Here is a 26,784-nt window from a genome sequence, read left to right on the forward strand (position 1 = left end):
GTCAGTGACACCGCAGCCGACATACCATCAGGTCCAGTCAGTGACACCGCAGCCGACATACCATCAGGTCCAGTCAGTGACACCGCAGCCGACATACCATCAGGTCCAGTCAGTGACACCGCAGCCGACATACCATCAGGTCCAGTCAGTGACACCGCAGCCGACATACCATCAGATCCGTCAGATGTTTATCATTGACCGTTAAAGCGGGTTTGAAATGCATAGTTAGTAGGTAACTCCTGCATCATTGCATGTTAAAATGCTGCGCGTGGCGGGGGCATTTTTGCACACACATTTAAGATTTTCGAGATTATCGAGAAGAAAAAACGGTGGGGCTAAGCAACGCACTGACTTAACCATTGTTGAGAAACATTCAGTGATTGTTAACAGTGATAAGATGCATTGAGCGTGCATCTTGGGTTTAGATAAGTAACTAAGGTCAGGTCAATATTTAGGTTTCTCCATTACCTCGCACCAATAGGTAGGCCCGATTAGAGGAATGGGCATTGGACATGTGGTGCTTCTCGTAGTGACAAGCCATGAGCGACGTTCAAGGGTCTCCCAAAATCACGAAAAAGTGGCTCCCTCATTTTCAAGTCAGATCAAATTTAGATCATGGCGTCAGGCGTGACTTGATGGTCTTGCTTTAAATGGCCTCTGTCTGAAATAGTTATTCATGACAAGTAAAGACAATAGGCATACATCAGATACAAGACATGCTAAGTAGTTTTTTTCAGAATTCGGCGAAGAGCAGTGTGCGCAAAACGACCCTCCCCCGCTACGAAGCAGATTTTAGGTTAATAATGTGAAATGAAACCGCGCCTCTTTTGGACGAGTGTATGTAATCTTAACTAAACCCTCTTAACCCTCGCCCGTATGTGTGTTTTACCCAAGGCTGCAGAGTCGGAGTCGGAGTCGGAGTCGCCAAAATCTTACCGACTCCGACTCCGGAGTCAGAGTTAACGCTGCATGGCTCAACGTCATGCACTGTACCTGTTTGATTGACGATATTGCGCTAGAAATTAGATTTTGTCGAAAAAGGCCATTTTGCTGTTTTGGACAAACCTTTTCAGCGAAAAAAGCAGAAGACGGGAAATGCCCCAGAACCTGCTTTTTAAACCTGCATGTTATTTTTAACGCATAGTTGCAACGCAATGCCTTGGAACGCACAAGGGCAAAATGTGGCAGAATGTGGGCCCGAGGACACGGTTCTTGGAAATTTGCTGACGGGTCCAACCGGGTCTTACCTAACATAAACCATACATCTTGCACACTACGTCTGGTTACAAAATATGAAGTGAATGGAAAGAAAACATTTGCTCATGTATGTTCCTTTCCACACTGTAGCTCAAAAGCATTTCCAGTGGAAAAAGACTCTTTTACATGATGCAACTAATGTTCTACAAATGATTAGTATTAATCGACTTGGGGAGCGGGTCCTTTCAATAACGACAGTGACTAGGTTATAATTTTTGGCTGATATGATTAAAATATGAACCAATTAGATCATATCGAAATGTTTCATTAAATCATGCTCTTATTAAACATGAACCTTTCATACCTAAATACCTACCTAATAAAATACCTTTTACCTAAATACCTAAAACAATACCTTTCATACCTAAAATACATGTAGGTATTTTGAGTACCTACATGTGAAGAAAATTAAATGCTATATATGATAACCCGCGCCCTGGTGGTGGGGGGGGGAGCTATTTTTGCCCCCCTCCCCCACCCCCCAGACTTTTCGATGTATCTCCAGAACCATTGCGCCGATCGTCACCAAACTTTCAGTACCCTCTCGGGCATCAATTTTACACATTGTGACCAAAAAAATTCAAAGGCTATGATATGTTGGCCGTAAATGACGTCAGAGTGACGTCAGTTCTGCCGTTTTCGACCCAAAAAAAGGTTTCGCGGGAAGAGCTGTCAGGTTTTGAACATAAAGAAAAGCATTTACGACATTAAAGGTGTAGAACCAGTATAACGCCTTTTGGGGCGACTAACGGAGCGAGCGAGAGGGTGGGCCTTGCACGTGCAAAATTGCGAGGGGGTACCTCCAACTGACTTGTGCACGGCACCCTACTAGCCGGTCTCTAGCGATAGGCCAAATTTGAGCACAATCGGCCCAGCCGTTCTCGAGATCTGGGAGCGGCACCATGCACGTGCGCACGTGCAAAATGGGTCCCAACTGACTTGTGCACGGCACCCTACTAACTGCTCCGTAACCGTGTACCAAATTCGAGCGCAATCGGTCCAGCCGTTATCGAGATCTGGAATCGACCCCTGCACGTGCGCACGTGCAGCAGCACCCCAACTCTGGCACATGGATATGCATTGCCTAGTGGGTGCCTACCTACATGCCAACTTTCAGCGCAATCGGCCCAGTAGTTACCGAGATATTGCAACTATTGCAAAAGTGACACCTCTTCGTTTTGCACGTGGCACGTGCATAAGGGGTCACCCACATGCATCGGGAATAGTCCAATACTTGGTAGAAGGAATGAAGCTACCCTACAAAAATTACCGCATGCAAATCGGTCAAGTGGTTGCTGAGATATAGGCCTCGCAAAACCGTGACCACGGCCGGCCGGCCGGCCGGCCGCTCATACTAAAAAATTTCCGTTAATCTAAGGAAAGACTACGCTCGCTTCGCTCGCTCCGTAATTACCAGTATAGCGCCTTTTGGGGCGACTAACGGAGCGAGCGAGGGGGTGAGTCTTGCACGTGCGAAATTTCGAGGGGGTACCTCCAACTGACTTGTGCACGGCACCCTACTGACTGGTCTCTAGCGATGTGCCAAATTTGGGCACAATCGGCCCAGCCGTTCTCGAGATCTGGAAGCGGCACCCTGCACGTGCGCACGTGCAAAATGGGTCCCAACTGACTTGTGCACGGCACCCTAGTAACCGGTCCCTAACTGTGTACCAAATTTGAGCGCAATCGGTCGAGCCGTTCTCGAGATCTGGAAACGACCCCTGCACGTGCGCACGTGCAGCGGCACCCCAACTCTGGCACATGGATATGCAGTGCCTAGTGGGTGCCTACCTACATGCCAACTTTCAGCGCAATCGGCCAAGTAGTTACCGAGATATTGCAACAATTACAAAAGTGACACCTCTTCGTTTTGCACGTGGCACGTGCATAAGGGGTCACCCACATGCATCGGGAATAGTCCAATACTTGGTAGAAGGAATGAAGCTACCCTACAAAAATTACCGCATGTAAATCGGTCAAGTGGTTGCTGAGATATAAGCCTCGCAAAAGCGTCCGCACGGCCGGCCGGCCGGCCGGCCGGCCGCTCATACTCAGAAATTTCCGTTATTCTACGTAAGACTCCGCTCGCTTCGCTCGCTCCGTAACCAGGGCTACAAAACTGCTATCTCGGAATTTTGAAGTTTTTGAATTTTGACCGCAAAAATCAAAACTATACTTTTTTAATATAATTGTCAAAAAAATCCTAAAAGTTTTTTCGATTTTCAAAAAGACGAAATATATGTGATAGACCTTACCGACTTCTATTTACATACGAAATTTCAGATCGATACCTCTTTTTGGCAAAGTTATAGCGAAAAAAAAACTGTTCAAAATTGATGACGTAAAATTTTCAAACACAATTTTTAGCAATTATAGACGACGTTGCGACCTGACCCAAAAAATGACCGAGGTGTTTTCGTCCTTATTTTGGACGTTCTTTCGATTGCCGCTTACCGCGTGTCGCTACATGGCCCAGGAGCCGAGTTAGAAGGGGGGGGGTGTTCAGACACCCCCCCCCCCCGGCCCGGCGCGGAATCTCAGAGCACCAGCCCGGCGCGGGTTAACTGCTCAGCACTTTAAAGACAGGCCAGGTCAGATCAATACTAGGTGAATATGGAAGTCAGTTGAGTGGGACAGGACGCGTTCGGCTTAAAGGGACAGTATCACCACTTTGATGAAATTTGACATTGCATAGGCCCCACCTTTCTGGTCCGGGAACTGAAGACCGATCCTCGAAGCTCCACACCGTTATCCCGCTATCGCCGCTCAAAGTACGAAAGGTGTACTACACTTTGAATCGTGCTTCACTATCTTTACTGTTTAAATGTTTGCGCCGTTTTGAATTGACCGCCAGTAATAAAACTTTTAACCTGGTCATTTCCTCAAATTTTATAAAGCCAAAACGTTTTTCGCACTTATTCATCATCGTTAAATTCATTAAATAGTCGTAGGCAATTTCCGCTGTTTCCTTCGGATTCTAGCGGCTCAACAAAGGAATTCCTTCAGCTTGAAGGAATTCCTTCAGCTTGTCACGTGATATCTTCTGGGCAATACCTAATGCTGCCTTTCCCTAACGACAACTCAATCGGAAGAGCGGCCGCGTAAGCGTAGCGTCAATAATGTATTATCTGCGCCAGTTCTGTAGTAATTTCGCAGGCTTCCAAAGTGGCGGCCATGCTTGTAGTGGTGGTTCGCTCATGAAAATGACTCGCTCATGAAAAAATATTTTTTCACCGAGTTCGGTCCTCAAACTATGTTTTTCTGATTCAGAAAAATAAGAAATGCTAGTAAAAAAAAAGCTCCATACATTGATTTTTTTTCGATGATACTGTCCCTTTTAAGGGACTATCCCACCTTTAACATGGGGTTTGAGTTGAGATAGCCAAGTTTGCGGCGAGGTTCAGAAACCACTATCTATCTAGGTTGCAACCCCCGCGGCCTCTTGGTGTTTAAGAAATTCGTTCCATTCATTTGAAAATGGGCCTTGTACAAGGCCCTATCTTCAACATGGAGCGACCGTTAGTGTGACGTCACCTCGTTTAGTCATTCTGATTTAAATGGGTTTGTTCGTTGAAAAATCGCTTAAAACTTGGTCTGAACTTTGTTGTGGTGCCTACAGAAAAAGAATCAGCTTTATGACAGTAATGTGGCCTGGGGAAGGAGGTAATTTTGGGCTGTGACGTCACATATTTGAAAGTTTGTGTTTGGAATATGGGAAGCCTAAGATGTTTAATGAAAAATAAATGCCAGAACCGTGTTCCTGGTCATCCAATCTATAAAGTCGGGCACAATTTAACTGGTTTTAACAACATTTTAGAAGGTGGGATAGTCCCTTTAATGAAGGGCACGCTAAACTTTGGCATCCAAATTCTCCCGTTACCAGGAATTGCGCGATCGGACGATAGGGGTCGGGGTCTACACAACAAGCTCTGCTTAGCGTTGACTCCGGCTCTGTCAATCCGTACACATCCAAACATTTGAGCTAAACTACAGGATGATCAAGAAACAATGACATAAAGTTAGCCCCCACGAGAGGCGCATAATACATATATATGTATGTTAATGCATTAACAGCACACCGTTAGAAAGAGAAATGTTGGACATTTACATAACACAAACGGAATTCAGTTGTGACATTTCGTTTGTCTAAAGGAGGTGCTCGAAGTGCCCACCCCTCTACACGCAGCAGAGCTCGGCCCGGTGCCGGGTGTGCCGCGCCATGCGTCTTAGATGGTTACCGACCATCGTGAGGGCGTAGTCCTCGACGACTAACGACAGCCTTCAGTTCATCAAGGGTCTCCACGAGGGACCAAGGGATCAAGGGAGGGGGATCAAGGGAGTTCTCTCCACGATTTCTTGTGCTGCTTGGGGTCACAAGCTCAAGTCCAGGCCGAAAAAAAACTTCGGACTGCATGGTGACCAGGGATATTGGGCCCTTGCCGTGCCGTAACAAGTGCAGAGAGGTTAACTTCAAAAATCAACTCAACATCCACCTTCGCAATGCTTCAGGAAACCTGGGAACGTCTTTCAGGTATGTGTGGACAATTCTGCACAAGAAACTGAACTGGAAACCATATCGCCCGATCCTAACGACCGTCCTCTCCGTTGACAGCATGGTGTCGGTGCTGGAAGCGTGCATCTTCTGGCTCAGTCAAGCCGAAGAATGGTTCGAACGGGTGATCTGGAGCGATGAGAAGTGGTTTGTGCTAAACAATCACACTACAGGAAGAATACAGTCTCCCCGCGGTAGCCTAATAATCCACAGGAACTGATTCATACAAGAAGGCGCCCGGAGCAAAGGTCATGGTCGAGCGGAGAAGCGAGATCTCTTCGAGCACCTTCTGTAGACAAACGAAGTGTCACAACTGACATCCGTGTGTATAATGTCAAATGTCCAACATTTCTCTTTCTAACGGTATGCTGTTTGTGTGTTAAAATATATATATATATATATATATATATATATATATATATATATATATATATATATATATATATATATATATATATATATATATATATATATATATATATATATATATATATATATATATATATATATATATATATATATATATATATATATATATCATGTGCTTCTCCTGGGGGCTTACTTTATGTCATTCATTATTGATCACCCTGTAAATATAAAAAATCAGTTTTTCACTGTCCACCCTGACTGGGCCGCGGTGCAGGGCCAGTGGGCGAGGAGCGGCCAGTCACCTGGTCGGCGTCGCTGAGGTTCTTGGACTGGGCGGTGGGGAAGCCAGAGCCGTGGTCCATGGTGTGCAGATCGGCGCCGTACTCGACACACACGTCCTCGTCGATCGACGAGACGATCCGCCAGAACTCGCGCTCCACCGTCTGCGTCGGGATCATCTGTCGCGGCAGCGCACAGGTCACTGGGGCACAGGTCACCCACTCCGGGGGGGCGCCCGGACTACAGTGGTCATCGGCCCACCCACTGCGGCCGCAGGCCACTCGCTCATCGGTGTGGTAACAAGGCCCAAGCAGTGTCTGACCGGGAACCAGGCAGCGACAGGGCGTGACGGCGCAGAGCTACGATCTACAGGCTGTTCCAAAAGGTTTACCCAGATAAATCCCTCGCATTTCTTTATCTGATGCTTATAAAGATTTACATCTTTGTAGCCAAAGGCATGGTAAACACGAAAAGCATATCAATGCTAATTCAAGAGGCAAAACAGTCTTACGCATGACTAGTAAATGGTGTAACTAAACAAGGTCGCCGGGCTTACGTGCACGGGCATGTTGAAGTAGTCCGATTTGAACTGGTCGGCCATCTCGCCAAACGTCTGCAGCGTGTACTCCTTCTGCGCCTGCTCGAACCCGAACGCCTCCTGCGGCTTCTCCACCTCGGCAGCCACGCACTGCGGGCACCGCCAGTCGCCTGCGGGCACACAGACCGGCGCTGTAGCACACACTGCCGGCATCGCCAGTAGCAGCGGCCACTGACTGAGCCAGCTCACGTGTCTGACCTGGTTTCCGTGTCTGAGGGTCACGCGCCGAGTTCGGATCACGCAGGACTCTAGAAGCCCCAAACAGACTCACGTGTGCCCCTGACGGTCTTACGAAGGTTGCTGAACTCTCACCCGAACAGGGGGTTTCGTAGCTAACGTGTAGGTCAAATGACCTTTAACCCTCGCCGGCACAGGGGGGGGGGGGTTGATGCAGCCCCCTAAGGTTTTTCGCGAATAACTCGCGTAAAAAGCGGCCGATCGCGACGAAACTTTCGGCACCCTCGCGTTGATCTATTTTACACCTAACCTGATAATTTCATGACCCTGACCCAAATGACCTTTGACCTACTTTCCGAGACCACGTTTGGCCGGAATCGCGATTCGGCGTATGTCGGCTCACATTAGCCGCACGTTTGCAGTCTTTTCGTGGTTTCAAACGTTCACACATGTGATTTGATGCTGCTCCCATGCATTAGGGTGGATGTCAAGGTCACCTGAAGGTCAAGTCAGGTAACTGACCTTTGATTTGACATTGACCTTGGTTTACTTTTTCGAGTTTTACTAGTTTCTAGGTCAGTTTTTTTAGCTCAATTGAAATTTAGCAACCATCTGAATTTTGAACATTTAAGAAGTAGTTTTGGTGCCTTCGTAACATGTTACGAAGCTGACAGAGGCGGTTGACACGTACTAAGAATACCCGTCACGACCCCCTACTGGTTGACCTGACCTGACCTGACCCGACCTGGCCTAAATGCATGAAGACATCGTCTGTGATCAAAACTGACACCGATATTCGACCCCGAAAACCCTCATAGCAGGGGCATTCCACGATAGATCGACAAAAAAACCTTGAAATTTACACCTGCATATTTTATTTTTTGCTTAAAATTGGTCTAATGGGTTGTGATGGGCGGGGAACCCAGCTGTGGCAAGGATTTTTTTCTTCGAACAACGGTTTCCGAGATATAGCCTCGGGCAGTTCCTGGAGGTCACGCTGCAACCTATGCTTGGCGGCTTATAACTCAGAAACTATTGGTTTTCTATGGTAAAAACTTGATATGGTTCAACTCGCAATCAACCAACAAACGTTTTGGCTATCTCGGATTTTCGATTTTTGAAAATTTTGATCACGTGACATCTTGACCTTTTTTCGAAGAGTGACTTAGATATTTTCCCAGCTGAAAGTCGCAATTTTGTCTGATGACGATTAAAGCCTTATCAATTGTCATTCATATGCGATAATAAAAAAGTGGCTTTCGGCCTGCGTTGACCTCAGGTCAGGTCATTTTTATGACCTTCCCATTATTACGAGCGGGAGCGACAGTGAGATCTCGAGAAAAAAAGCAAGATAGCGACAAGCGGTAAACGGCACAGGGTACACATGGAAAAGGTCTACAATTTTTACTCTGGTCATTTTCAGGTCAGGTCAAAGATGACGTCACAGGGGTAAAAAGAAAGTCTAAATGGCGGCACTACATATAAATGAAGTTTTTCTCGAATAACTTTCGAAGTATCCCAGCTAGGAACAAACTAATAGCACCATCGTGATCCTCTCGTCGATCCGCATCGAAACATGTGTATGTTGACCTCGAAAGGTCAAGGTCAAAAGTTGACCTTAGGTCATGTGACCTTTAAGGTCATCATATATATCATTCGATGGGCCTTGACGAGCTGAACACAATGAGCTTATCCGCGCGGCTGTATCTCAAACCTGTAAGGAGTTATTAGCAAAAAAGCATTTGGTGACCTTTAATGACGTCACATGACCCAAGAGCAACGTCACAGTTGACCAAGAGCAAAAAAATTCTCAAGGTAGTCAAAGTTAGTCGCATATGGAGTCACTCATGGTACATGAGGCAATTCCGACGCGTTTTAGTGTAAAAATAAGGGAGCTGATTTTCCCCCAATTGACTTAAAATGGGGTGGTCAAGAAATTGACCTGACCTCAGGTCATCGGTATCGAAATTCAAAACGAACTGGCGCTAGGCGAAAGCAAACGGATTGGTGCCTTTTCTACGTGTCTTTCTTTATTAGATCAAAATGTACAGCCAAAAACGGAAAATTATTGTGTGTTCAACGCGTGACCTCGGATGACCTTTCAGCGGGTCACTGATACAAAGCTGCACCAGTGCCATCAATAATAGCCTAACTCAACATGATTTAAAGTATTTTAACCGGTCAGATGCGTTTCGGTGGTAGCCGATATTTCTGCCATTGACTTATAAAGGACAGATCAAAAAATGACCTGATCTCGGGTCAATGCACGCCGAAAGCCACTTTTTTATTGTCGCATATGAAAGACAATTGATAAGGCTTTAATCGTCATCAGACAAAATTGCGACTTTCAGTTGGGAAAATATCAAGGTTACTCTTCGAAAAAAAAAGATCAAGATGTCACGTGATCAAAATTTTCAAAAATCGAAAATTGGAGATAGCCAAAACGTTTGCTGGTTGATTGCGAGTTGAACCATATAAAGTTTTTACCATAGAAAACCAATAGTTTCTGAGTTATAAGCCGCCAAACATAGGGTTGCAGCGTGACCTCCAGGAATTGCCTGAGGCTATATCTCGGAAACCGTTGTTCGAAGAAAAAATCCTTGGCACAGCTGGCTTCCCCGCCCATAACAACCCATTAGACCAATTTTAAGCGAAAAATAAAATATGAGGGTGTACGGCTTTGAACGATATATCGTGGAGTGTCCCAGCAGTGACACTACGCCGTTCTAACAGGTCCCGATTTTCCTGACTTTTGGGTCATTGACCTGAGCTGTCAGAGGTTGTACTATTGGTCTCAAGATAAGGGCCCAGGCGACCTGTAATTTTGATGCGGTGAATACCCTAACCACTCACCACAGCTCGGGCCGAGTGCACCCCTCCTCCCACCCAGCGACACCCCCACTCGAGTTGTGGCGAGGGTGAGGGTATTCACCGCATCCGAACTACAGGTCGCCTGGGCCCTTATCTTGAGACCAATAGTACAACCTCTGACAGCTCAGCGCGGCCAACTTTCCTTGTCTTGGCATAATGCATAGCTGAATTGAGCAAAGTAGACATAAACAAATACAAATCCATACATGATGTGAAAACGACAGAGCGATGAATCTTCCTCTCAAGTATCCTGAACCACTTAAGTACCGACTTGAAGCGTTAAACTAACAATTATGACGTCCGTTTAGTAGGGCGACAGCGGAACGTCCCTTCCGCGGCCCGTCACACAGCCGAGAGCGCCGGGTCTGCGCGTCGATAATGGTCATTTCACGCTTTAGTGTGGCTTACTTTGATTCATCGTGACACTGAGTTGTGTAATTGCGCCTTGTTGCCGGCTGTGATAGACGCATATTAATATTTGATAATATTTTTCGCTACATATTGCTTTTGGCATTCAGCTTTCATTGGAAAACGAAAAACATGCCTATAATTTCAAGAATGTCCTTGACAGCTCGTTAAATAAAAAATTATTAGGTAGGTACGTACGTTTTTACAAATGCGCAATTTTTGAAAAAGGCCATCGAACGATTTCGATAAAAAATACATTTTTGGAATCAGCTCACTGTCAGCTTTCGAATGGTATATTTCGTTTCTTTGGTGGATGAAATGACTTTCCGACGAACCGTGAAGTGGGGTGCCGGAAAAATTCCGTTTGAACCTAGTTTGTACGTGCGCACGTGCAGGAGGACGTAACTGTATCTCACAATGTTTTGGCCAATTTCCCTCGAAGACAGCCGGCCCCGAGCGGACTGACGACTGAGCGGACTGACGAGCCGCCTACCTTTGGGGATCTCGATCAGCGGCGGGTTCAGGCAGAACGTGTGGTAGCTGTCGTCGCAGCCGTCACAGAGCAGCATCGACTCCTCCGAGTCGCCCTTGGTGCAGATGTGGCAGACGTAGCGCGCCAGCTGCAACCAACCGTCATCGCGTGTCACTGGCCCGCACTGACCACGGCACTCACTCAACAATCAACACTGAACAATGATCGCCGCTGACCAATCACTGTTACAGACCACCGGCGGTAACTAGCCACTGCCAGTTACTTATTATTGACCGTCAACGGTCGTTATTTACCACACTACTTACCACTTACTACTGAACACTGACCGACACTGACCACTGATCACTGATCGTTACTGAACACTGATCGTTACTGACCACTGACCGTCAAATACTTCAGGACGAGGCTGCTTTGGTTGGCCCTATATAGACTTCGGGTGACTATTAATTATCCACGCCAACTTACAACCGACGGGGTGGGGTATCCGCACCCCCCCCCCATGAGATCTCGAAAACGAAGCAAGATAGCGACAAGCGGTAAACGGAATGGGATACACGTGGATAAAGTCTACACTTTTAATGAGGTCATTTTTAGGTCATGTCAAAGATGACGTCATAGGGGTCAAAAAAGTCAAAATAGCCCCGCTAAATATGAAGAGTTTTTTTCTCGAATAACTTTCGAAGTACCCAAGTCAGGAACAAACTAATAGCACCTTCGTGATCCTCTCGTCGATCCGCATCGAAACATATATATTTTGACCTCAAAAAGGTCAAGGTCAAAGGTTGACCTCAGGTCACGTCAGCTCAAGGTCATCATGTAAATCATTCAATGCGCATTGACGAGCTGAACACAAGGAGACCATCCGCGCGGCTGTATCTCGTTCCTGTAAGAAGTTACCTATTACAGTGGAATCCGCTTAACCTTCGCCCCAGCGGGGGGAGGGCATATGTTACCACCCTGTCGCGTTTTTTTGCGTATGAATAAAACGGTGTCCGGACAAATTGCCGAAAGGCGATATACCGAATGTCATTTTGCCGAATGCATTTCGCCGAATGTCATTTTGCCGATGTGCTTTTTGCCGACGTGTCAAGAAGTCGAAATGCTAAAAGTCGAAATGCCATTTGCCGACATGCCTTTTTGCCGAAATGCCAATTTGCCGAAATGCTTATTAGTCGAAATGTAAATTTGCCGAAATGCGATTTGCCGAAATGTCGATTAGTCGAAATGTCAATTAGTCGAAATGTCAATTAGTCGAAATGTCAATTTGCCGAAATGTCAATCTGCCGAAATGTCAATTTGCCGAAATGTCAATTTGCCGAAATGTCAATTTGTCGAAATGTCAATTTGTCGAAATGTCAATTTACCGAAATGCCAATTTACCGAAATGTAGGTAAATTTGCCAAAATGTCAATTTGCCGAAATGTCAATCTGCCGAATGGGTAGTTTGCCGAAATGTCAATTAGTTGAAATATAACTTTGCCGAAATGTCAATCTGCAAACCTAGGTTAGGTTAGGTTAGGTTAGGTGGTGTTTATTTACTTAGGACTGATCACCAATTTACTTTTGGTGCAATCCCCAAGTAAGAAGCAAATCACATGATATCCTTTGACCTCCTGATTTCATAACTAATAATTATTCATGGCACAAGCAAGTTTAAAAGCACCAATACCATGTGAAAATAAACATCAAATTGCTCGTGGCGAAACAGCGCAGTGCCGAAGGCAATACCTTAGGAGAGATTACAGGCAAAGGTAAGTCAAATATTTTTAGGTTAACCCTCGCCGGCCGAGGGGGGGGGGGCGAGTGCGGGTGCCGCACCCCCATAGGTTTTTTGCGATAGCTCCGAACACGCTGGCGATAGAGAGCTGAAACTTGGCATAGCTGACCTTTTGTTTCAAGCCGGATCTTTTTACACCAACCGCATTTTCGGGTCAGGTCAGGTCACCGACCTATGACGTCATAAGTGAACCTCTGCACGGTCTTCAGATATCGCAACTTCGCAACGCCCTCACGGCTAGAGGTGATGTCACAGGGAGATAAAACTTGCAGGATCTAGTATCCATTATGAGTTTCACAATTTGCATATCTCGGATTTTTCCTAAAGGTCATATGAGGTCAGGTCATTTTCGTGACATCACCATTATAAGTCAATGGGGAAAAATGAAAACTGCTATTCAGGCGCCGGGAACGATCTCCAACTATCTCAAGCACACAGAATCGTGATTTGACGCACTCCTTGCAAGGTTAGGTGAGTAACTTTTGCAATGTTGACCTTGCGTGACGTCATCTATGACGTCATCAAGGTCATATTAGTTTTTCGTCAATAACTCCCGATCAAATTGAGCTAGCGAGTCGGGAAAGCCACCAATGGACTCAGGAAGACCTGCCGAATCGAATGATATGCGACATGACCTCTTTCCACCAACTTCATGACCTAGGGTGCTGACCTGACCGTGACCTTAGGTCAACACCCTAAGTTGACTTGACCCAAACAAAAATTATATCATTTGACGCGCCTAAGCAAGGCAAACACGATGCTGCCAAAATCGCGGCCCTGCGGCCCTTTCTGGCGAAGTTATTCGCCAAAAACTGAACCGTACCTTGGGGCACTTGACCTGACCTCAGAGGTCACCGGTAAACGTAGGACCTTAAAATCGGATGTCAATCTCTGCGTCTCGTAACGGCGCACACGCTCGTTTTTTTCCGCGACGCGCCAGCTCCACCAGGGGCGAAACGACTAATAAGCATTTCGGCAAATTGGCATTTCGGCAAAAAGGCATGTCGGCAAATGGCATTTCGACTTTTTGACACGTCGGCAAAAAGCACATCGGCAAAATGACATTCGCCGAAATACATTCGGCAAAATAACATTCGGCAAATCGCCTTTCAGCAATTACCACTTCGGCCGGCGTGTATGTAGAAAACCAATAGGTCCGGTGAGGGTTAACCCGATTAGTGGCAGGCTCCTGGCTACATTGTTGTGTAGGTATCTGGCCTCAGGCCGAAGGCCTGCAGCCTGATGCACAATCACTTAACCTAAAAATACTTGACTTATCATTGTCTGCAATCCATTCATGTGAGTAGCTTCTCCCTTATCCACGGGTAGGCAAAAAACAGTAGGTCAGGTTAGGTAAGGTTTGGTTATGTTTTTCTTATACTTTGGTGACATGTAAGTGGGTTTCTTTACCTTTGAAAAGCGAGTCGGTCTTAAAGTTAATACTTACGGGTCATGTTAGGTTAGTTTAGGTTAGGTTAGGTTAATTTCGGCTAATTGGCATTTCGGCAAATTGACATTTCGACTAATTGACTTTTCGGTAAATTGACATTTCGGCAAATTTACATTTCGACTAATTAGCATTTCGGCAAATTAGTATTTCGGCGAATTGACATTTCGACTAATTGACTTTTCAGTAAATTGACATTTCGGCAAATTGACATTTCGACAAATTTACATTTCGACTAATTAGCATTTCGGTAAATTAGCATTTCGGCGAATTGACATTTCGACTAATTGCCTTTTCGGCAAATTGACATTTTCGGCTTATTGCACGTCGGCAAAAAGGTATGTCGGCAAATTGCATTTCGACTTTTAGCACTTCGCCCTTTTGACACGTCGGCAAAAAGACACGTCGGCAAAATGCATTCGACATATTGACATTCGGCGAATAAGCATTCGGCAAAATGCAGTTCGGCAAATTGTCCTGTAACCGAATAAAACACCGCGGCGCCGCTTGGAGTAGCTTTTTGTACATCAATTTTGGACAATGCGTGAAATTTTTGACCCCAGGTCATGTCAGGTCAGGTCACCAGGTCAAGGTAACTGACCAAGCCTAAAAAAGTTTGCAATCATGTCCAGCCTGCAGTGTTTGTCAGAAACGTTTTAAACTTAGTGGATTGCATGATGTTATGGGCGCCTAAAAATTGTACAGGGTGTCTCAAAAGTTCGTTGACAGGTACCAGCTATGTTTTTTTATCAATAATTCTAAATCAACAATTAATTAACGGTCGAAATTTTGCATGGGCATTCGTAACAACCTTCCTCAAGCAGTCTCATTGTTTTCAAGCGCATTCGATCCTTCATGAGCTCACAAAAAGGGTTCATCTCTGACCATGGGTCAGGCATGAAAATGGAGGTCGCAAAATCGGGTCGGCTGAGAAACTCTATTTCAGAAGTAATGGGAATGGTTAAGTCGGAAATGACCCATGGCAAACTGTCGGCGAGGATGACTACAACATGATGATCATCTAATAAAAACGGCGGCTAAAATTTTTGAAGGACAAAACCATGCGAGACTAACAGCGTTTTGAACGACCCTCGTACGGCAGCAGACTCGTGCTCCGGAAAGCAGCTGAAAATGAAGTCATAACTATTGAAAACTACAGAGTTACAGGTGACAAAGTTGCCAAAAAGTTATTTGAGGTTGGGTCATTCGAACTGACCTGGTGACTTGACTTTGAAAGGTAGGAGGTTTAAACTTGCTCACAATGTATGTGTAAAATTGATGGTGGAATAGTCAGGCAAACTTTCGCGACGCTACGCGCCGCGGTTTTCCCGCTATTTACGAAAGCCCTCAGGGGGGGGGGGGGGATATCCGCCGACCCATCACTGAGCACTGACCGTTACTGACCACCGACCATCCAGTCGCCGCCGCGACACACAGCCACCACTCACGCACCGGGTCAATGTCGTACAGGATCTTCTTGGCCCTGGGTTTGCTCTTGTTGTTCTCCTGGTAGCCGGACATCTTGGGCCCGGCGCCGTAGAACTGGAGCCGCTTGAGCTCCTTGTTGTTGGGCCCCTGGTCGGCCAGCTCCTGTCGGCACAGAGCGGCAGACACTCACACAGGCCACAGCACCACCAAGCTCGCCGCCTTCACAACCTCAGCAGACAATGTGCCACGCACACAGAGCCACCAGCGACCGGGGAAGATGCGGGCCCGCTGGTTATCTGTGAAATGGCAAAACAGACTCTACAAACTTCGACATATTTGCCATTGCCGGCGACATGTAGTGCGACCAATCAGCCTCCTGTCCTCTGCTCGCTATTTCACATCTCCTAAAGAAATGTAGATACCGCAATTTCGAAGGGGATTGTCGAAAACGTTCCGGGTAAGTCATGGGACATCAAAATGCATTTAATGTCTTCTACCCTCGATATTGTCAACAGTAGGTCGATAGGTACCAGTAAAACGCCTTTTGGGGCGAAGAACAAGCGAGCGAGATAGTGAGCCCTGCACGTGCGGAAGGGCGAGAGGGTACTTCCAACGGGCTTGTGCAAAGCACCCTTCTAACCGGTCGCTAGCGGTGTACCAAATTTGAACGCAATCGGCCCAGCCGTTCCTGAGATCTGGAAGCGGCATTCTGCACGTGCGTACGTGCAAACGGGGTCCAAACTGACTTTTGCACGGCACCCTACTAACCGGTCCCCAACCGTGTACCAAATTTGAGCGCAATCGGCCCAGCCGTTCTCGAGATCTGGAAGCGCCCCCTGCACGTGCGCACGTGTAGTAGCACCTTAACCGCAACACATGGGAATGCATTGCCTGGTGGGTGCCTACCTGTATGCCAAGTTTCAGCGAAATCGCCCCAGTAATTACCGAGTTATTGAAATGGGAACAAATTTGGCCCCTCTTCTTTTTGTATTTTGCACGTGCAGTGGGGGTCACTCACATAGATCAAGAGTATCCGACCTTTGGTAGAAGGGATGCAGCTACCCTACAAAAATTACCGCAAGACAATCGCCCAAGCAGCTGCTGAGATATGAGCCTCTCAAAATCATTACTTTTGCAAAACAGCTTGAACACCCTTGACTTTTCACGTGGCACGTGCCACGGCCCACGACGGTCTTCGGTACTGCCTGTGACGGGGCGGGCCTTACACCAGCCACCGAGCCGCCCAGACCAGACCAGCCACCGAGCCGCCCAGACCAGACCAGCCACCGAGCCGCCCATCCCAGACCAGCCACCGAGCCGCCCATCCCAGACCAGCCACCGAGCCGCCCATCCCAGACCAGCCACCGAGCCGCCCATCCCAGACCAGCCACCGAGCCGCCCATCCCAGACCAGCCACCGAGCCGCCCATCCCAGACCAGCCACCGAGCCGCCCATCCCAGACCAGCCACCGAGCCGCCCAGACCAGACCAGCCACCGAGCCGCCCAGACCAGACCAGCCACCGAGCCGCCCATCCCAGACCAGCCACCGAGCCGCCCATCCCAGACCAGCCACCGAGCCGCCCATCCCAGACCAGCCACCGAGCCGCCCATCCCAGACCAGCCACCGAGCCGCCCATCCCAGACCAGCCACCGAGCCGCCCATCCCAGACCAGCCACCGAGCCGCCCATCCCAGACCAGCCACCGAGCCGCCCATCCCAGACCAGCCACCGAGCCGCCCATCCCAGACCAGCCACCGAGCCGTCCACTCACCTGGACGGCATCGTGGTCCAGCGTGGTGTCCTGGGGGCGCGACACGCGCCGCGTGCCGGCCAGCTTCTTAGCCGGGTCGTCCGGTGACGCCTTCCCCGCCTCGGGCACCGCTGACTGGTCAGCAGCTGTCGGCTGCTGTGGGTAGGGTGACAGTCAGCTGTGGGTAGGGTGACAGCTGAGGGTATGGTGACAGTCAGCTGTGGGTAGGGTGATAGTCAGCTGTGGGTAGGGTGACAGCTGTGGGTAGGGTGACAGCTGTGGGTATGGTGACAGCTGAGGGTAGGGTGACAGCTGAGGGTAGGGTGACAGTCAGCTGAGGGTAGGGTGACAGCCAGCTGAGGGTAGGGTGGCAGCTGTGGGTAGGGTGACAGCTGTGGGTATGGTGACAGCTGTGGGTAGGGTGACAGCTGTGGGTAGGGTGACAGCTGAGGGTAGGGTGACAGCCAGCTGAGGGTATGGTGACAGCTGTGGGTAGGGTGACAGTTGTGGGTAGGGTGACAGCTGAGGGTAGGGTGACAGTCAGCTGTGGGTAGGGTGACAGCTGTGGGTAGGGTGGCAGCTGTGGGTAGGGTGACAGCTGAGGGTAGGGTGACAGTCAGCTGTGGGTAGGGTGTCAGCTGTGGGTAGGGTGACAGCTGTGGGTAGGGTGGCAGCTGTGGGTAGGGTGACAGCTGTGGGTAGGGTGACAGTCAGCTGTGGGTAGGGTGACAGTCAGCTGAGGGTAGGGTGACAGCTGAGGGTAGGGTGACAGTCAGCTGAGGGTAGGGTGACAGTCAGCTGAGGGTAGGGTGACAGCTGAGGGTATGGTGACAGCTGTGGGTAGGGTGACAGCTGAGGGTAGGGTGACAGCCAGCTGAGGGTATGGTGACAGCTGTGGGTAGGGTGACAGCTGAGGGTAGGGTGACAGTCAGCTGTGGGTAGGGTGACAGCTGTGGGTAGGGTGGCAGCTGTGGGTAGGGTGACAGCTGTGGGTAGGGTGACAGCTGTGGGTAGGGTGACAGTCAGCTGAGGGTAGGGTGACAGCTGTGGGTAGGGTGACAGCTGTGGGTAGGGTGACAGCTGAGGGCAGGGTGAGTTAGCTATGGGTAGTGTGGCAGTCAGCCGTGGGTAGGTAGACAGTCTGCTGTGGGCACTGGTGTCAATTGTATACTTTTGGTGGGTCCTCGGCCCCCCAATGCTGAGTTCGTCCCCCAATGCTACTCTCGCCCCCCCCCCCCCCCCCGCCAGTGTTTTTCTGATTTTCGCACTTTAGCAATGCCTATATGCATGCAACGTTAGAGATTCTTGCTTTCAGTGGCTTCGTGCTTTTGTCAAGTTTTTCCTCAATTTGGTATCAATTATTTTACTACAGATTTACAGACAGATACAGCAGATTACAGATTACCATAACACGCGGCGAATTTAGCGAAGTGCAAAACCAAGATTCCTACATATATGCAAAACCACGTCGAGCTATTGGGCTTGTTCTTAGAGTTTTGTGGGAGGTCGAAAATGTGTTGATTTGGACGCCGCATCTGGACGCCGGGGCTATCGGTGGCTGGACAGAGACGGCGAGGGGGACACTTTGGTAGGAATTCTCTGTTCTGATATTTTTGTTGACAGGTGCTGCCGCCAGCGCTAAACGCTGGCGCGGAGACATGTCATTTGAATATAAAGCATGTGCCACTCGGTGTTTACAGCTGGAGCTGAGTGTTTACAGCTGGAGCTGAGTGTTTACAGCTGGAGCTGAGTGTTTACAGCTGGAGCTGAGTGTTTACAGCTGGAGCTGAGTGTTTACAGCTGGAGCTGAGTGTTTACAGATGGAGCTGAGTGTTTACAGCTGGAGCTGAATGACCGTGCTTGATATCTGATTACGGTATACAGATTGTATCGTGGTGGCTGCTGTGGTCACACCCCGCTCTACAGGGTGTTCGCGATAAATTTGACAGTTTTTCATTTCTCTCTTATTTCAAGACCAGTTGGAATATTCGTTATCTGTAAAAGGCAATATTTAGCTCAGCATGTTGTTTGTTATTGGTGGAAAAGTTGTTGAGCTTGGTTAATTGGAACCTGTCACAATCCTTGAAGACAGTGGCATGCATAATGATCAACCGCGCCGGTTTTCATGTTTGACTGCTGATAAATGCTCTTCAAACGCTGGTAAGGCCGCTAGAGTGAAATTAAAGAGTTGCGTTCGGAACATGGACGCATTGGCCTGTAGGAGACAGTGTGGCGACTGCCCGTTCAGCGACGGCAACATCATGAGCTACCACATCTTCAAGGGAGGTCTTCAGCTGCCCTCGTGAGGCTGTGTGAAGCTGCTCAGCGCGACAGTGAGGCCATGAGTGGAGAGAGTGACCATATGGACATCGGCTCACATGCGAACAAAACTTGTCGCCTGGCTTTCCCTCCGCGAAGAGTCAAAAGTCACTTTTGGAGAATTTCCTCAACCTCACCGGGCCGAACATTTGACCCCCTAAGTCAAAAGACTGCAATCTTATGAGCCGTTGCTTATGTGGCGTAGCTGCGAAAAACACCAGCGATGCCTGTTGTAACATCAAAGTCAAACGACCAGCAAGGCTGAAGATGGTGTCCTCATGTCTCTGTAGAGACCATGTGAAGACCATCTTCTCCAGGTCAAGTGGCTCACTGAAGGTGTTAGGAGATTGATGGGGACAATTTTTTGAATGTGTTGAAAACTACATGTACTGGGCTATCGTCTGTAATTTGAATGGTGGAAATCCATCGGTTACTTCCTGAGATATCAAGCATTTTCAACAGAGTTGGTGGAGTGTCAAATTTATCGCGAACACCCTGTATAGCCTGGAGCCGCCGCTGAGCCGGCGCCGGTATCGTATGCAGTCTGGGCTGTGGTCGCCCGGGCCACCGCCTGAATACAGCTCTCGGCCCGGGCCACCGCCTGAATACAGCTCTCGGCCCGGGCCACCACCTGAATACAGCTCTCGGCCCGGGCCACCGCCTGAATACAGCTCTCGGCCCGGGCCACCACCTGAATACAGCTCTCGGCCCGGGCCACCGCCTGAATACAGCTCTCGGCCCGGGCCACCACCTGAATACAGCTCTCGGCCCGGGCCACCGCACAGTGGGCCGATATGCCATTCCAGCGCGACAGGGCCTGAATCCTCGAACGGAACCCTTGGTTTTTCGCGAGTAATTCGCGTAAAAAGCGGCCGATCGCAACGAAACTTTCAGCACCCTCGCGATAACTACTTTTACAGCTAACCTTAAAATTTCATGACCCTGACCTTAATGATCTTTGACCTGTGACCTTCTTTCGAGACCATGTTTGGCCGGAATCGCGATTCAGCGTATGTCGGCTCGCATTAGCCGCGGGTTTGCAGTCTTTTCTTGGTTTAAAGCGTTCAGAAATGGGATATTATGTTGCTCCCATGCTTTAGGGTGGGTGTCAAGGTCACCAGAAGGTCAGGTAAGGTCATTGACCTTTGATGACCTTGATTCACTTTTTCGAGTTTTACATGTTTCTAGGCTAGTTTTTGGAGCTGAACTCGAATCTAGCAACCATTTGAACATTTACTATGTAGCTTTGGTGCCTTCATAACATGTTACAAAGCTGTCAGAGGCGGTTGCCACCTACTGCAAATACCCGGCAAAACCCTTACTGATTGACCTGACCTGACCTGACCCGACCTGGCCTTAATGTATGAAGACATCATCTATGATCGTAAATAACATTATATTCGTGATCAGCACCCAAAAAAAAAAAAAACATAGCAGCCACCCTTTACGACGTTCTAACAGGTCCCGATTTTCCCGACTTTTGGGTCATTGACCTGACCTGGACGATCAACCGATGACCTAGGACCTTACATTGGGTATTATCAGCTTCCTCTTGTCACGGGCAACACGCTCGTCTTTTCCGCGAAGCTCCAGCTCGATCAGGGGCGAAACGGCGGGGGGGTCCAACGGACCACTTCTATACGTTCGCGGCCGGAAAAACACCACTAGGGGCGAGGGTTAAGCCAAATCTGAGGGCTTATTTCAGAAAGACCGCTAAAAGAGCAATTGAATGCACTTTTCCGCGACGATGTAGCTCTATTGGTTCCCGAGGTAAGGGCCGGTTTTCGAGAAGTGTTGATATATGCAACATTTTACCTTTGATGACCTCTGGTGACGTGACCTTTGACCTGACCTAGAAATGACTAATTACTCCATCTGGAATTTCGGGCGCTCTTTCGAATGCCACTTACCTACTACGTGTCGCTATGTGGCCCAAGAGCCATTTTAGAAGGGGAGTGTTCAATCAACACCTCCCGGCCCGGCGCGTTTGACGCCGAGCACCGGTCCGGGGCGAGTTGATGTTTGGCTGCTACATCCAAAGTCGCAAAAAGTCGCAAAAAATGACTGTTGTATCTTGTAGTGCAATGAATCATTGACATGTAGCGAGATTTTCGAAGCGGTACTCAGCGGTACTTTTTTTAAAAGTCTATTTGTGTGTGACATCAATTATGTGAAATTATATTTTCGTCTTTAAATATTTGCGGTGCCAATACATCATAACCAAGTAAGAGTTCGCCATTTTCATGTGGTTATGTGTGTTCTGCAGACCCGGAGCTATCGTTTGATGTATATAAATATGGAATTCCTCCTCAAATAGTGATTGTTTTCGTGGATCAAAGATACGTTGTCGAAGAGTGCGGGGGACGAGTTCGGTCCAAACGATTCCGAAGTTCGCTGAGTTTTCGCCATGAAATAGCAATTGTGTTGGAAAACAAAGACCACAGCAATGTAGTATCATCATTTTTGAACAAATTGGTAAAGGTTTCATTGCACATCCACAAAGTTCGATTTTTTTACCCATGTCGTGCTAGACCTGGCGATCGGCCCAGTGTGCACCGCCTGAATACAGCTCTCGGCCCGGGCCACCGCCTGAATACAGCTCTCGGCCCGGGCCACCACCTGAATACAGCTCTCGGCTCGCTGAATACAGCTCTCGGCTGGTACTTGTGGCGTCTGCACATAAGTTAAAAAACGTTTAGTTCGTTCAGCATTTAGCAAACCTCGTTGTCCAGGGGGTAATAGGTGTAATTTGTGCAATTGTGGGTTCACAGGCCAGTGTACACAAAAGAATGTAGTCTACATGATAACATGTAGGAACTTTGTAGTGCAGCAACGACTAATGCACAATACATAGGAGAAACGAAACGCCCGATACGGCTTAGGTACAGCCCACCGCTAAAGTAATGTGTGATTTTGCCAATCTCAACGGATGGCTTTGACCGACGATTTTTAAATGCGGACTGATTGAAAAGAAGACGTCAATAGATAAAGTTGTGGCTGCAAGGGTGAAGATACATGTAAGCTACATTTAAAGACTCGTTGCAGTCTGGCTAATCGTTCCTAGGCTTCAGAAGCAGAACATACCCATGACTGAAACCACACATTACTTCTGCTGTGGACTGTACAATGAGCATGTAAGAGACGCCATTGGCAACAAACCGGACACCCCTATGGGTGATCAATTTGGAAATGCTCATCCAGATGCCAGGGACATTCCTTCTAGCATAAGTGTGTCAGTGCTATAAAGGGCAATAGATCACCACATCGCAAAATCGCAGAGCCTATTTTGATTAGAAAACGCAGACCGGAACTGAACTCGAATGTATCGTCTTGGCCTATTATGTAAGTGTATGGATGTGTGTCACTGGATGTATCTGTCTCGTATATGTAGATGAGTGTTAGCATGCAGTGCGCCAATTCAGGATTTTGATTTGTATTTTTCTTATGTAAGAAGGTTGTTAATTAGGCTTTAAAAAAATCAGTTACGTGTATTCGTATGTCGACAAAAAGTTATCATAATTTGTAAAATGGATGTACTTTAGAGTTCATTGCTTGTGATAGCGAATAGTGAAATAGGAGATAAAGAATATACATTCTTGGACGATACCGCGAAAACGGAATATTTATATCCAGAGTTTTCAAAGGATTCCATGCACGAGGCCTTAGCCGAGTGCATGAAATACTTTGAAAACTCGAGATAGAAATATTTCGTCGCGGTAGAGCCGGTAGAGTCCTAGATATTATTTCCTGTATGTTTCTTAACCCGCGCACCGACGGGGGTCTGCGCCAACTTCGTACCGACGGGGGGGGGCGGATGACCGCCCCCCCCCCTGAGATCTCGAGAACGAAGCAAGATAGCGACAAGCGGTAAACGGCATCGGATACGCACGGACAAGGTCTACAATTTACTAAGGTCATTTTCAGGTCAGGTCAAAGATGACGTCACAGGGGTCGAAAAAGTCAAAATGGAGGCGCTAGATATGGAGAGAGTTTTTCTCGAATAACTTTCGAATTAGTCAAGATAGGAACAAACTAAGGGCATCATCGTGATCCTCTCGTCAATACGCATCGAATGATATATATATGTTGACCTCGAAAGGTCAAGGTCACGTGACCTCGAGGTCATCATGTATATCATTCGATGCGTCTTGACGAGCTGAACACCATGAGACCATCCGCGCGGCTGTAACTTGTTCCTGTACCGAGTTATTGGCAAAAAACCGCTGGTGACCTTTGATGACGTCACATGACCTTACAGCTGCCCAACAGCAAAACAGACCTCAAGGTAGTGAAGGTTGATCGTAAATGAAGTCATGTATGGTATATGGGGCCATTCCGACCCGTTTTAGTGGTAAAAACGGGGAGTTGATTTTTCCCCTATTGACTTATAATGGGGAGGTCGCGAAATTGACCTGACCTTAGGTCACCGAAATCAAAATTCCGAGATATACAAATTGTAGCTACTAATGACCTAATAACATCCTGCGACTTTCAAAGGCCTCCGACATCTACTGTAGCTCTGGCACGGTGACAAAGTTGCAAAAAAAGTGACTTGAGGTTGGGTCATTCAAAGTGACCTGGTGACCTGACCTTAAAAGTTAGGAGGTTCAAACTTGCACAACATGTGTAAAATTGATGAGAGAATAGTCGTACCAAATTTCGCGCCGCGGTTTTCCCGCTATCCGCGAAAAACCTCAGGGGGGGCGGATATCCGCCCCCCCCCCGTCGTTGCGCGTGTTAATATCGTTCGTTATCTGCTTAAAAAAGGCCGAAATATGCATAACTAAAATACAGTAACAATAACTACACGTTAGATACTGAAATACTGGCAGTTCTAATTACCTACTTAACAGTTCAGCAAAGCTTACAAATTTTCTTTAAAACAGAAGCCCTCGATGAAATCAAGCTATCCAAGAAAACCATCCAAGAAAACGTCTCGCGCAAAGTTTCTTGGATGGCTGGATTGCATTGCAAGACTGCATCACACATACAGGAATATACATTCTTGGACGATACCGCGAAAACGAAATATTTATATCCAGAGTTTTAAGGCCTCGTGCATGAAATACTTTGAAAACTCGAGATAGAAATATTTCGTCGCGGTAGAGCCGGTAGAGTCCTAGATATTATTTCCTGTATGTTTCTTCACCCGCGCACCGACGGGGGTCTGCGCCAACTTCGTACCGACGGGGGGGGGGGGGGCGGATGACCGCCCCCCACCCCCCTGAGATCTCGAGAACGAAGCAAGATAGCGACAAGCGGTAAACGGCATCGGATACGCACGGACAAAGTCTACAATTTACTAAGGTCATTTTCAGGTCAGGTCAAAGATGACGTCACAGGGGTCGAAAAAGTCAAAATGGAGGCGCTAGATATGGAGAGTTTTTTCTCGAATAACTTTCGAATTAGTCAAGATAGGAACAAACTAAGGGCATCATCGTGATCCTCTCGTCAATATGCATCGAATGATATATATGTTGACCTCGAAAGGTCAAGGTCAAAGGTTGACCTCAGGGGCGTTCCACGACAAATCGACAAGTGCCCTGCACCCTCATATTTTATTTTTTGCTTAAAATTGGTCTAATGGGTTGTGATGGGCGGGGAAGCCAGCTGTGGCAAGGATTTTTTTCTTCGAACAACGGTTTCCGAGATATAGCCTCGGGCAATTCCTGGAGTTCGCGCTGCAGCCCTATGTTTGGCGGCCTATAACTCAGAAACTATTCGTTTTTTACGATAAAAACTTTATATGGTTCAACACACAATCAACCAACAAACATTTTTGCTATCTCGGATTTTCAATTTTTGAAAATTTTGATCACGTGACCTTTTGTCCTATTTTTCGAAGAGTGACCTTGATATTTTCCCCACTGAAAGTTGCAATTTTGTCTGATGACGATTAAAGCCTTATCAAGTGTCATTCATATGCGATAATAAAAAAGTGGTTATCGCCCTGCGTTGACCTCAGGTCAGGTCATTTTTATGACCTGTCCATTATTACGAGCGGGAGCGACAGCGAGATCTCGAGAATAAAGCAAGATAGCGACAAGCGGTAAACGGTAAAGGGTACACACGGATAAGGTCTATAATTTTTACTGAGGTCATTTTCAGGTCAGGTCAAAGATGACGTCACAGGAGCTAAAAGGAAGTCAAAATAGCGGCACTATACATATATATGAAGTTTTTCTCGAATAACTTTCAAGGTATCCCAACTAGGAACAAACTAATAGCACCATCGTGATCCTCTCGTCGATCCGCATCGAAACATATGTATTTTGACCTCGAAAGGTCGAAAGGTCAAAAGTTGACCTTAGGTCACGTGATCTAAGGTCAACTTTTGACCTTTCGACCTTTCGAGGTCAACATACATATGTTTCGATGCGGATCGACGAGAGGATCACGATGGTGACATTAGTTTGTTCCTAGCTGGGATACCTTGAAAGTTATTTGAGAAAAACTTCATATATATGTATAGTGCCGCTATTTTGACTTCCTTTTGGCTCCTGTGACGTCATCTTTGACCTGACCTGAAAATAACCTCAGTAAAAATTATAGACCTTATCCGTGTGTACACTTAACCGTTTACTGCTTGTCGCTATCTTGCTTTATTCTCGAGGTCTCGCTGTCGCTCCCGCTCGTAATAATGGACTGGTCATAAAAATGACCTGACCTGAGGTCAACGCAGGGCGATAACCACTTTTTTATTATCGCATATGAATGACAATTGATAAGGCTTTAATCGTCATCAGACAAAATTGCAACTTTCAGTGGGGAAAATATCAAGGTCACTCTTCGAAAAATAGGACAAAAGGTCACGTGATCAAAATTTTCAAAAATTGAAAATCCGAGATAGCAAAAATGTTTGTTGGTTGATTGTGTGTTGAACCATATAAAGTTTTTATCGTAAAAAACCAATAGTTTCTGAGTTATAGGCCGCCAAACATAGGGCTGCAGCGCGAACTCCAGGAATTGCCCGAGGCTATATCTCGGAAACCGTTGTTCGAAGAAAAAAATCCTTGCCGCAGCTGGCTTCCCCGCCCATCACAACCCCTTACACCAGTT

At 47.4% G+C, this 26,784-nt stretch overlaps 1 protein-coding gene across 1 annotated transcript in view; it reads right to left on the reverse strand.

Moving 5' to 3' along the window:
- Positions 1-26,784, reverse strand: part of LOC122375266 (lysine-specific demethylase lid-like) — a 55,515-nt gene that overhangs the window by 19,501 nt on the left and 9,230 nt on the right. The window contains exons 3-7 of the mRNA XM_043354547.1: positions 17,428-17,562; positions 15,681-15,818; positions 11,005-11,131; positions 7,014-7,165; positions 6,481-6,636 (exon numbers count right to left, since the gene is read on the reverse strand). Coding sequence (XP_043210482.1) covers positions 6,481-6,636; positions 7,014-7,165; positions 11,005-11,131; positions 15,681-15,818; positions 17,428-17,562 — 708 coding nt within the window. The remainder of the gene's footprint in view (positions 1-6,480; positions 6,637-7,013; positions 7,166-11,004; positions 11,132-15,680; positions 15,819-17,427; positions 17,563-26,784) is intronic.

This window comes from Amphibalanus amphitrite, unplaced genomic scaffold (genome assembly GCF_019059575.1).
Source record: "Amphibalanus amphitrite isolate SeventyFive unplaced genomic scaffold, NRLGWU_Aamphi_draft 001806F_arrow, whole genome shotgun sequence".
Lineage (NCBI taxonomy): Eukaryota > Metazoa > Arthropoda > Thecostraca > Balanomorpha > Balanidae > Amphibalanus > Amphibalanus amphitrite.